The sequence below is a fragment of the Lactuca serriola genome, chromosome 5, assembly GCF_051521515.1.
Source record: "Lactuca serriola cultivar US96UC23 chromosome 5, Lser_US96UC23_V15, whole genome shotgun sequence".
NCBI classification, from domain to species: domain Eukaryota; kingdom Viridiplantae; phylum Streptophyta; class Magnoliopsida; order Asterales; family Asteraceae; genus Lactuca; species Lactuca serriola.
In genome coordinates, this window is record NC_136412.1 from 239,611,863 (window position 1) to 239,624,708 (window position 12,846).

The following is a 12,846-nucleotide window of genomic DNA, read 5'->3' on the forward strand; positions in this document are numbered from 1 at the left end:
ATGAGTGGTCTTTCAGGGATTCAGACCATCTCGAGACAGCAGATTTCGGACATAGTACATGTGGTCTTGTTGCAAGGAATTCGGCACCTGCGGATTTTAGAGCTTTACGAGGATTGGTCATGGCTACCCTGGGAAGGCTAGGGCGTGCCCAGGTTGGTGACCATGCTACTAGAGTGGTTGGGCGAGTAAGGAATGATTTCGAGGACGAAATCTAATTTAAGTGGGGGAGAGTTGTAACACCTTGTTTATTTATTAGATAAATAAATAAATTAATGAACAAATGGTAGACCTAAAATAAATAATTATATATCAAAGGATGGTCTCGAGGAGCTAATTGTCACAAGTTTAGAAGATGGAGGTTAAAAGTGTAAAATATGGATTTAATTTATAAATATTTATGAAGGCAGTGACTAATTGGTGATTTATTGGGACTCAATTGAAGAGATTTTGGAAGCTTAAGGGTTGATTGGTAAATTTTGGATCTTACTTGTAAGGATTTCAGAAGATAGGGTTTAAAGCGTAAAATATTGCCTTAATTTGAAAAGAGATTGGGAAGGAGGGACAAAAGGTGTACATTGGGCGAAATTTTTATATGATCGGGTATTAAACCCGTCACTTTGCTTCACCATGCTAACCTTAACCCTAGAGCAAACCATCAGCCGCCACCTTCACTACTCCCCTTCTCCAGCCGCCGCCGTCGCGCCACCTACCTCTTCGCCATCAGAACTCCATCGCCACTGTCGGGCGACGCGCATAACCGAGGAAGAACCACCAAAAGCAGTCAAATGAAGCGGTATCGACTGGAAATCGGAGATGTTGTGGCCACCATCCTCCTGCTTTCCGACGTCTCTTTTTCAGGCGTTGCGTATCAACCCCGTAGGCATCGACGCTGCTCATCTCCGTCGAAGACGTGGGTGTCCCCAGGCTCTAGGCTGCAGTTGTTGTTGTTAATCGCCGACTTTGGAACCTCGAGCCTTGGTCAAGTATTAGTGGTTTTCAAGGGTAATTAGGTCTGTGATCCTATTTTATAGTGGGAACCTCGAGCTATTAGAAGTTGAGTAGCCTGTTGAGGGATAAACATACAAAACTCAACGATAATGATTCAGTATGAGTGGTCTTTCAGGGATTCAGACCATCTCGAGACAGCAGATTTCGGACATAGTACATGTGGTCTTGTTGCAAGGAATTCGGCACCTGCGGATTTTAGGGCTTTACGAGGATTGGTCATGGCTACCCTGGGAAGGCTAGGGCGTGCCCAGGTTGGTGACCATGCTACTAGAGTGGTTGGGCGAGTAAGGAATGATTTCGAGGACGAAATCTAATTTAAGTGGGGGAGAGTTGTAACACCTTGTTTATTTATTAGATAAATAAATAAATTAATGAACAAATGGTAGACCTAAAATAAATAATTATATATCAAAGGATGGTCTCGAGGAGCTAATTGTCACAAGTTTAGAAGATGGAGGTTAAAAGTGTAAAATATGGATTTAATTTATAAATATTTATGAAGGCAGTGACTAATTGGTGATTTATTGGGACTCAATTGAAGAGATTTTGGAAGCTTAAGGGTTGATTGGTAAATTTTGGATCTTACTTGTAAGGATTTCAGAAGATAGGGTTTAAAGCGTAAAATATTGCCTTAATTTGAAAAGAGATTGGGAAGGAGGGACAAAAGGTGTACATTGGGCGAAATTTTTATATGATCGGGTATTAAACCCGTCACTTTGCTTCACCATGCTAACCTTAACCCTAGAGCAAACCATCAGCCGCCACCTTCACTACTCCCCTTCTCCAGCCGCCGCCGTCGCGCCACCTACCTCTTCGCCATCAGAACTCCATCGCCACTGTCGGGCGACGCGCATAACCGAGGAAGAACCACCAAAAGCAGTCAAATGAAGCGGTATCGACTGGAAATCGGAGATGTTGTGGCCACCATCCTCCTGCTTTCCGACGTCTCTTTTTCAGGCGTTGCGTATCAACCCCGTAGGCATCGACGCTGCTCATCTCCGTCGAAGACGTGGGTGTCCCCAGGCTCTAGGCTGCAGTTGTTGTTGTTAATCGCCGACAGCCATCGTTATGGCCGCTAGTGCCGTCGCTGCCTTCACCGTGCGTCACTAAGTGGGGGGGCTACGTTTGTTTGTGCGTAAAGGTCGAGTATTGGTGTTTCGTATCGTGATTTGAGAGTTTCTATCGGCTGGAACCACCATGGCGCCCAACCATGATGGCTGCCACCTTCTACCACCACCAGCCACCATCGGGTGGTTGTGTGTGTGTTTATGTTGTTTAGTGTATGTGTTTATTTCGAGTTTTAGCATTGTAAAATGTAATTGGAAATGGAATAATGAGAAAGAAACTCAAACCACCACCTTAGGGTGGTGGCTGCCGCCACCGGCCGCCGTGTCGGGTGGCGGTGTGTTTTGCTTCGTTGTGATTGATTCGTTTGGGGTGCTTGAAACCCTAGTGGGCCTTGTAAGCCCTAATGGGCCCAATGAAGCTTAATCGACCCTAATTGACCCAATAAAACCCTAATGGACTTAATGGTATTCTGGTGGGCCTAATAGGCCCAATAAAGCCCAAATTGACCTAAAAGCCAAACAAATTGATAAATGGGCTAGTATTTGGGTTGGAAACCCTAATGCCAATAAAACCCTAATTTGAGGAATTAATCGGGACATACGGGGATTATTTAATAACTTGAAATATTAAATAATAATCACTGGCAAAGATTAATCTAAACAATATTGGACTTAATGGATTAAGTCCTTAGAGGATTAAGTCCTTAATGGGTTAAATGAGAAACACTTAACCCTAATCGTCATTTTATGTAAAACCCTAATTTCACTTGGGCTTATTGTTGGGCCTTTCTATTGGGCCTTGATGATTGGGTTATTAATGGGCCATCTAAGATCAAGCAAATGGACTAGAATAATTAAAGGGCTTTGTGGTAAGGCCCATATGAGGAGTTGGGCCCAATTTGGAAAATTGGGCCATAGATGGGCCATAGTTTGGGCCTTCATGATTATGAGGTATTGGGCCATTAGAATACCAAATGTTGGACTGGACTTTTTGGTTGGGCCTTTAAATAAGACCATGTATCGAACTGGGCCTAATTTCCATGTGTTGGGCTTTGATTTCCTAGTTGGCTTTGGGCCTATGGTTTGGGCCTTGGGCTTGAATAAGTCAAGCTTAGGGTAATGTAGTAATTATCCAAAGAATGTACTTATGGTTATGTAGTGGAACCCAATTATTAATTGGGTGTTATTTTTATGATTGACAGTTCAGGAATTTGTCATCTAGCAGCCGGGGTTGAGTCTGCGGGACTTCAGCAGTGTGGGATTGTGTCTACGGGACTTCAACAGTGTGAGGCAGTGTTGTAAAACTCGCCGAGTTGGCCGATTACTCCTCCGAGTACTCGCTACTCGGCCCCTTATCGAGGCGAGTTACAATTTCCCGAGTACTCCCCGATCGGTCCCTTACTGAACTGAGCAGTGTTGTAAAACTCGGTCAACTCGGTGATTAATATGTATAATATACTTAATGATTTATTATTTAACACACACACACATGGATTATTACTATATATATATATATATATATATATATATATATATATATATATATTAAATTTTCAGTAATTATTCACGAACTGAAACCATTATGTGTTTTTTTTATAGTTTTTATGTATTCACATGTATCTAATTTTGTTATATATTTCAATCAGCTTATGATTTTAACTTATGATTTTGACATATATAATTTCCCTAAAAAAATTTCTACATGATATAACAAATCCGAGTACTCCACGAGTACTCCTGAGTACTCGCTACTCGGTAGTCGGCCGAACAGGTACCGAGTAACGAGTTCTACAACCTTGGTGTGAGGTGAGTTGCCTTCCAGTAGCGGTGGGTCTAGGGGTGTAAACGAGTCGAGTTGAGCCGAGTACTGCTAAGCTCGAAGCTTGACTCGCCAAAAATACTCGAGCTCGAAGCTCAACTCGAACTCACCTCGAGCCTAGATTTGAAGCTCAGACTCGGCTCATGAAATACTCGATACTATCGAGCTCGACTCGCGAGTTCGGTTCGGCTCGACAAAAATTAAAAAAAAAAGTTAAAATCATCTCAAATTAAAAACATTTCACATGCTTTTACTTTCTTCAAAATAACAAAAAACTCACAATAAACCATATAATGTCAATATAGCATCAACCATCTATGTGATTGGAGTTTTCATACATCCGAAATACGAAAAAGAAACATTCTCAAAAGTTTTGAAGTGCAACTTAATTCCTTACTTTGTAATCGGCGCATGAAAGCTAAAAGTGTTAAAATATTTTAATAATTTAAAAGTATATAAAGGTAAAAATTTAATTTTATAAATACTCAATTAAGCTCGCGAGCTTACCGAGCCGGGTATTTTACTACTCGAGCTCGGCTCGATAAGGTACTCGAGTAGCTCGAGCTCGATTAAATTCGAGTCGAATTCAAATATTTTCCGAGTCGGGCTCGAGTTTCTCGTGAGCTGTCTCGTCTCATTTACACCCCTAAGTGGGTCTACAACCACAATGTCGGCCCACTAGTAGGAGTTTCATGTTAGATGATTGTCTTTGTGATATTCATCTAGGTTTGTTGTTACCTGTTATGTTTTATGTGCTAGCATGTTATGATGTTATGTGATAGTGGTAGTAGGGGGTGAAATAGTCCCCGGTTACCGGTCAATAGGACCGAAGGGGTTGTTTAGTACCTAGCCATGCTAGCCAGATTATGACATATATGATATGATATTATGTGGTAGTAGTAGGGGGTGAAATAGTCTCTGATTACCGGTCGACAGGAACGAAGGGGTAGGCCAGCACCCAGATATGTTAGGCAGTATGTGATTTATGTTTATATGCTAGGGTTTTATGTGGTGGTGGTAGGGGTGAAATAGTCCCCGGTTACCGGTTGAAAGATACCGAAGGGGAGGCCAGCTCCCGGTTACCGGTTGAAAGATACCGAAGGGGAGGCCAGCACCCAGATATGCTAGCCAATATTCGGTTGAGAGGACCGAAGGGGAGGCCAGCACCCAGATATGCTAGCCAGTATCCGGTCGAGAGGACCGAAGGGGAGGCTGGCACCCAGATATGCTAGGCAGTATCCGGTCGAGAGGACCGAAGGGGTAGCGGGGCACCCAGATATGCCTGATAGTATATGTTTGTTATGTGATTATATGGTATGTGGTATGATGGGGGAACTCACTAAGCTTTGTGCTTACGGTTTACAGTATTGGTTCCAGGCACTCATTTCCACAGGAAAGGAGCCGACTTGATCGCAACGCATCACACTATAGTTTTCCGCACACGAGATCTTTGGGATTACACTCTGATATTGTTTTATGATAACATGTTTTGATTATTTTTACTTAGGTTTTGACATGACATGGTATTATGGATGTTTTCTTATACTGTTGGTTTTATGTAATAACTTATTTAAAAATGAAATTTTTGGCCTTGAATTTTGGGATGTTACAATATAGTAACAATGTCAGAGTACAAATCCCAAGAATCTCATATGCGGAAAATCATTTGTGTGATGCATTGCTACCGTGCCAGATCCTTTCCCTTCGAAGAAGAAGGACCTGAAACAAAAACTGAAAATCGTAAGCACAAAGCTTAGTGAGTTCCCCCATCATACCACATACTATACATAACACATACTGTCTAACATATCCAGGTACTAGCTACCCATTCGGTCTCTTTCAACTGGTAACTTGCCTAGCATATTAGAGTGTTGGCCTACCCCTTCGGTCCTGTCAACCGGTAACTTGCCTAGCCTATCAAGGTGTTGGCCTACCCCTTCGGCCTTGTCGACCGATACCTCGCCTAGCATATCAGGGTGATGGCCTACCCCTTCGGTCCTTTCGACCGGTATCGGGGACTATTTCACCCCTTAATTCTACCACATAGCATCCTAGTGCATAAACATATAAGTCATATATTGCCTAGCTTATCCGGGTGCTGGCATACCCCTTCGGCCCTATCGACCGGTATTGGGGTCTATCCTACCCCTCCTACCACTATCACATAACATCATAGCATACTAGCACATAAAGCATAACAGATAGTGGCATACCAGACAATTATCACAAAGACAATCATCTTTACTATAACTCTTACTAGTGGGCCGACATTGGTGCCTTCGACCCACTTCTACTGGAAGGTAACTAACCTCAATTTCGTGAAGTAGCTGAACTGTCCTCGGCTCTAGGATCAACTCCTCTCAGATTCCTACACATAACAATATCATGTAATTACTCTTTCATACTCATAACCCCTTTAAGGGTCAACTATGGTCAATGGTCAAAGTCAAAACCAACATCCTGGTTGACTCAACTCGCCGAGTTGGTCCATCAACTCGTCGAGTTCCATAATCCATAAAACCCTGAAATCTCGATCCTACTCATTGAGTCCTTTCATGAACTCGTCGAGTTCATCCTCATAACATAGTTGGGACCTTTTACCCACAACTTGTCGAGTCCTTCCTTGAACTCGTCGAGTTCCTCAATCTTCATAACCCAAACCATGGCCAACTCGCTGAGTCATCTTCTAGACTCAATGAGTTTGCTCGGTAATAAAAAAGGTTGGGGGGACCACGAACCAACTCGCCGAGTTGTACGAACAACTCATCGAGTCCCCCATAGTCCAAATTCGTTTAGTCGTTTCCAGTCGGGTTCTAAGCTTCCAAACCATAGATCTGGTTTCCTAGGGTCGATATATCACGTAAAGTTTCTAACTTTACATCCATGCGTGGTTACTTAGCTCAAAAAGCCCTAAAAAGTGGTTCACAAGTTGCATGGGACTCCCATAGCCATAAAGTTGGCACCTTTATGCCTTGGAGTCCCCCACAGGCTCCATATCTGAAGTCATGACTCCAAAACTTGCTTGCATCCATGAATGGTTTCGAAATATGCTCCTTAAAGCCCTAAACCACCCCATGAAGAGATCTAGTAAATGAATAGTCAAGGTATAGATTTTATACCTCAATATGCCTGCTTTGACAACGAAATCTCTAGATCCAAAGCTTCCTCCTTCAACCAAGGACTTTAAGCTTCCACTCCTTCAAGGAAATTCCAAAGAATCACTCTCTTTTCATTCACACGCACTTAAGAGGCTCTAGATCACAAATTAGGGTTTGTTGGACTGGGGGAGGCGACGAGGGAGGCCACAATGAAGTGTTAAGGTCCTTAAATAAGGTGCAAACCCTGAAAATTAGGGTTTCACTCTGGCAGCTCTACTCGTCGAGTTGAGGCTTCTCAACTTGTCGAGTAGACTTCAAGTCCGCGTCCAAAAATCTCATTCCTCCAACTCGTCGAGTCCCTTTGCAAAAATGAATAATTCTTATTAAAATACATACCAAAAACCGGACGTTACACACTGTCAGCGGGAACAACAACATTGCTTCTTAAATCACCATTGTTAGTCGTCACCTGCATTGCATTCAATCAGATTATCACTTGTATAGTGGTACCCTGTTGAGAATTATGGAGTAAACCGATCATCCATTTCTTAAGTATTTATAGCCCAAGGCTCTTAAAGCCCACATGCCTATAGCAATTCGATACTATCTATACCCGAAGTTAAAAAAGAAAGCGCTATTTATGGCAAATTTAGGGAATCAACATCAAGATCACCATTAGGGCAAGCTTTGGACATTCCATTGGAGATGTGAGTTTGCCATTCTAGGTGATATATCTTAATTTGGGCCTAATGTAACTTTATTATGACTAGAGAAAAGGACGATAGATGGTGGGGTTGGCCGGTTAGGTGTGGCTTAGTGGCCCAGTCTTTTTTTAGTTATAACAAAAATATAAGTTAAACTAATAAAAATTTCAAAAAAATCATTAATAGACGACAAAATACTAGTTATTTTAAGTTTAAATGTGGCGCACCTACATCGAGGCAGTGTCGACAGCCGTCCCACAAAAAAAAATCAAAAACATATGTTTTTTACATTAATAATATATTTTAACCCTTTTTAAAAGAATATACTTTGATTATTCAAAAGTACACTTCCAAAGAAACAGAAAAAAAAACTAAGTGAAAACTCTTTTTTTATAGTTTCACTTCTACAAAAAAACAAAACAAAACAAAAAAAACAAAACAAAAAAAAAAAACAAAAATAACAGGTATACTACCTGCAACATTTTTGTATTTTTGGAGTTGGTAGACCTCACCTCAAACCTCTTCGAGTTGATTTAACATCTACTTTTTCCCATTCCAGACATAATTATCATTTATCTTTTCCATGGCTACTCCTCAAACTGTTTATAGTTATGATGTTTATCTAAGTTTTAGAGGTGAAGACACGCGTAAGAATTTTACAGATCATCTCTATACAGCCATGAAGCAGGCAAGAATCCGAACATTCCGGGATGATGATGCGATGGACAGAGGAAAATTGCTGAAACCAGAGCTAAAGAAAGCCATCAACAAGTCTGCAATTTCACTCATCGTCTTCTCAGAAAGCTATGCATCCTCCAAGTGGTGTCTGGATGAGGTTTTGATGATCATTGAAGAACAAAAGACTTCCTCCTCTAAGCATGAAGTCGTACCTGTGTTCTATAAGGTGGACCCATCTGATGTTCGAAATCAAAGAGGTAGCTTTAAAAAGGCATTTGATGGGTATGAAGATATAATCAAGGCGGAAACAGACTTTCACAAGAAGAGAGAATGGTTGGGGAAGGTGGGGGCATGGCGGGATTCTCTTAGAAAAGCTGCAACCTTCACCGGAATGGTTTCTACAGATGGGTACGCATGCTTCCCCTCAACTCAAGTCTCTTAACCTGTCTCCTCTAGTCCTCTGTTTCTGTAATCTCTCTCCTCTGTTTTCTGTAATATATCCCTTGTTTGTGTCTGTGCTATTGGCTTACTGGTACTAGCTTTATATAAACAAACAGACAAACTGATCCAAGAAAACCGTGTTAGATTTTGGGAATATCAATATATCAATATACACTTGGATAATTCGCGATTGCAATCACTTCCCAAAATATGTGATTTCGACCATATAGTCTTGGGTATCACGAAATCAAATTTAGGATAATCCAAGAATGACAATTTAGAAGTCAAAGCCACTTCTAAATCTGAAACACAGAATATACTTTGTTGTTTTGCGTTTTCATGAGATATAGAGAATCCGATGATAAATTTCGAGAATGGAAAAATTCAACCCTTTTTTGGAACATTTACTGTGTTCTTATATAAGAGAGAGAAAAGAAGTTAAATGGTGGTTGCATTCATTTTGGCGCCAAAAAAAGTAGTTAGAAAGGTGGTTATAACTTATAAGACATAACCGAATCTTACATCATACTGATGTCACCGCTTGGTTTGGTGGGAAAATACATGTCCCGATTCTTTCCTAATATAGAAATCTGTTTAGGTTTCATGTCGCTGCCCCTTGACCCTGTCTGCTGACTGGTCAGTGGAACCACCGTCAGGGGCTCTGTCCCGCAAGGGCGCTGGAACCATGTACCCAGGGTCATTGCCCTCGGACCCCTTGTATACATTGAGGACATTGGTTTCTGAGGATTGTATTGTTTGAAAAAGACGCATTTCTATTCATATGGTACCATTGATATTATGGTTTATACTTTATAGGATTACAGGATACAAAGATAGATACATTTTTATGTTTCTCTTAAAATGTATGTAGTTAAAAATGTTTGTAACAAAATATACATAGATAGAGACTCTGATTGCTTTAAATTGATATTTCTAGGTATGAGGCCAGATTCATAATTGACATTGTGAATGTTATAAGAAAGAAGCTGGACTACAAGGCCCTGTACATTGAGGACAAACTAGTGGGAATAAAGGACGATGTTGCTGAGATTGAATCATGGTTACAAGATCCATCACCGAATGCAGCCATCCTTCTGATTAATGGTATGGGAGGCATTGGGAAAACAACCATAGCCAAATGCATATATAACTCAAACTTCCATAACTATGATGGCAGTTGCTTTCTGGCAAATATTAATGAGACTTCAAATCAACCGGGTGGACTAATTCGCTTGCAAATTCAGCTTCTTTCCACAATTTTAAAGAGAGAAAAGGAAGAAACCATATGGAATGTTGATGAAGGAACCATTAAGATTACAAATGCCTTATGCAACAACGTGGTGCTTATAATCCTTGATGATGTTACAACATTGCAACAGATAGATGCATTACTAGGACCACAATGGTTTTACCCTGGAAGTAGAGTGATCATAACAACTAGGCACAAGTGGTTGTTGACTGCTTTCAAAGATCATCTTAAGGTTAAGGTCCAGTCTGTTAGAACATTATCTACAGTTGATGCCATCGAGCTTTTTAGTTTGTATGCCTTTCATCAAAATCAACCTATGGAACCCCATATTGTCCATACAGAACGATTGGTCCATCACTGCATGGGTCTTCCTTTGGCTCTTAAAGTATTGGGTTCTTCCTTACGTGGAAATACAAATGATGTATGGGAAAATAAGATGTGCAAACTGGAAGCAATTCCTAATCCTGAGATTCAGAAAGTTCTACAAATAAGCTATGAAACTTTGGAAGATGACAAGGATAAAGATTTATTCTTGCATGTTGCTTGTTTCTTTGAGGGTGAGGAAAAAGACTACATTGTCAAGATATTGGCCCCATGTGATGTATACCCTGTGGTTGGGATCAGGAATCTAACGGATAGATGTCTATTGTATGTTGAATATGGGAGAGTGAAGATGCATCAGTTAATCAAGGAGATGGGACGAGAAATTGTTCGCCAGGAATCACCAAAGGATCCTGGAAAAAGAAGTAGACTCTGGCATCATGACGACTGTTTCAATGTGTTGCAAGACCATGCCGTATGTTTAGAAACAGAAACCCCTTTTTCTATATAATCACTTTATTTATATTTATTGTAGGCGCCCGTGTTAACCGTTTTTTAAATTTCTCATTCAGGGTACAAAAGAAATAGAAGGACTCATGCTTAATATGCAAAAGATTGAGGAAGCTGAATCAACTTCATCCACAACGATGAATCCAGAGACACGTGGCTTTGAAGAATATGATCATGGCAAAAAAGTACATGGAAATAAGGCAAATTTCGAAATTGGTGCGCTGGAAAAAATGAAGAACCTAATGCTACTTCAATTAAACCATGTAACGTTTTATGGGAAATGCAATAAGTTGCCAAAAAAGTTACGATTGCTGAGTTGGCATGGATTTTCTCTAAAAGCTATACCAGGTGATCATAGTTCTTTAGAGAAGTTGGTTGTTCTTGACATGAGTTACAGCAAATTAAAGTGCGTTTGGGATGACTTCAAGGTATATCTTAATCCAATATTGCCTATCACATTGTTACTAATTAATAACATATGGAAAGCTAGCTGTTAATTATATAATTGTGGTTTTCCATGTCACAGTTTATTGGGTCCCTAAAAATCCTTAATCTTAGCTATTGCATTGAGCTAATCGAGACCCCTGATTTCCGTGGACTCCCTGGTCTGGAGAGTTTGATCCTGAAAGGTTGTTTGAGTTTAATGAAGGTTGGTGAATCGATTGCATACCTTAAAGAACTAGTCTTGTTAGATCTAACCAACTGTAGAAGCTTAAGAGATTTCCCATGCTTACCTAGCTCTCTTGTATCACTTCAAATGTCTGGTTGCCCAAACCTTGATGTTCTTGGACGGATTCAATGCTTGGATTCAGTTTCATCATTTTCTTTTTTGGATGATATGGATGTCTCAAATTGCAATCTCTTTGACAATTGTTTCCCAAATGACTGGAGTAGTCTGGTTTCGCTCTGGTCTTTGAATATAGATGGCAACAATGTAACTTCTTTACCAAAATGTATTCAAACCCTACCTAGAATTACAAGGCTTCATGCTGGGGATTGCTCAAAAATCAAATCAGTTATAGGTCTCCCGAAAACCATCAATGTATTGTATATCAGCAACAATAAGTCCTTGGAAAGAGTACAGCCTGGACAGAATTCGAGTATCGTAGTGTACTGCCCCAACTGCCCGAAATTGTGTGACATGGAGGGTCGTTATATGGTTCAATCAATAGACAAAGTCGAGACAAAAATCATACGATATCTGGGGTTGACATTAGATGCTTGTGAAGGAATGAAGTTGGGTCTTCAGGTAGTTTTTATATCTCTAGCTATTTCTCTTGTTTGCATATTTGTTTTATCGGCTAATGTTGAGAATTAATCAAAAGCTAAATTACAAATGGTGTTTGTGAATTGTGTCATTCACAGGTGTTACATGAGTTTGGTATATTCAGCACATTTGTTCCAGAAAAACAAATCCCTTCCTGCTTTATGTATAAAGAACGAGGCCCACAAATCTCATTTAGAGTTCCTTGGCATCAAAATAGTTCGACAATAATTGGGTTTAATATGTGTGTCGTGCTTTCTCGATTAAGAGGATATGATTATGCTTATATGAATACTCAAGTATATAATAAGACCAAGAAACTTCGGTTGACATACATGGCTAGGAATAAAAAAATCCGTAAGTATATGGAGCACATCGCATGGCTAAGCGTTTGGAGGTGTGGTAATTTGTTGGAGGCAGGAGATGAAATTGTTATAAGCATCACTACAGGAAAAGCACATCAATTTTATATCAACCTTTTATATGAAGATGATGAACAAGTTGAGGAGGATCATCATGTCGATGCATCTCATCAGATTTTGTGGACTGATAGAATGGATAAAGATATATCCAATTATGTTTGTGGTGATATGACACGTGTTTTCCAAAGCGATAACTGATGACTATCAGGTGTAACTAGCATGAAAATGATTGATGGAAGAAATAGTAGCTTACTTTTGTTAATTA

At 40.2% G+C, this 12,846-nt stretch overlaps 1 protein-coding gene across 1 annotated transcript; it reads left to right on the forward strand.

Moving 5' to 3' along the window:
- Positions 1–8,251: 8,251 nt before the first annotated feature.
- On the forward strand, positions 8,252–12,843 carry LOC145053813 (disease resistance protein RUN1-like). The gene is made up of 5 exons (XM_079001918.1): positions 8,252–8,782; positions 9,753–10,860; positions 10,958–11,323; positions 11,422–12,144; positions 12,261–12,843. The coding sequence occupies exons 1-5, from the start codon at positions 8,280–8,282 to the stop codon at positions 12,777–12,779; spliced, it is 3,219 nt and encodes a 1,072-aa protein (XP_078858044.1). The 5' UTR covers positions 8,252–8,279; the 3' UTR covers positions 12,780–12,843.
- The last annotated feature ends 3 nt before the right edge of the window (positions 12,844–12,846 follow it).

What these genes read in the sequence shown, in the direction of transcription:
- LOC145053813 (XM_079001918.1), top strand. Translation starts at nt 8,280, where the DNA reads ATGGCTACTCCTCAAACTGTTTATAGTTATGATGTTTATCTAAGTTTT. An exon ending in GGAATGGTTTCTACAGATGG is followed by an intron (nt 8,783 to 9,752) that starts GTACGCATGCTT and finishes TGATATTTCTAG; the next exon opens with GTATGAGGCCAGATTCATAA. An exon ending in GAATGAAGTTGGGTCTTCAG is followed by an intron (nt 12,145 to 12,260) that starts GTAGTTTTTATA and finishes TGTCATTCACAG; the next exon opens with GTGTTACATGAGTTTGGTAT.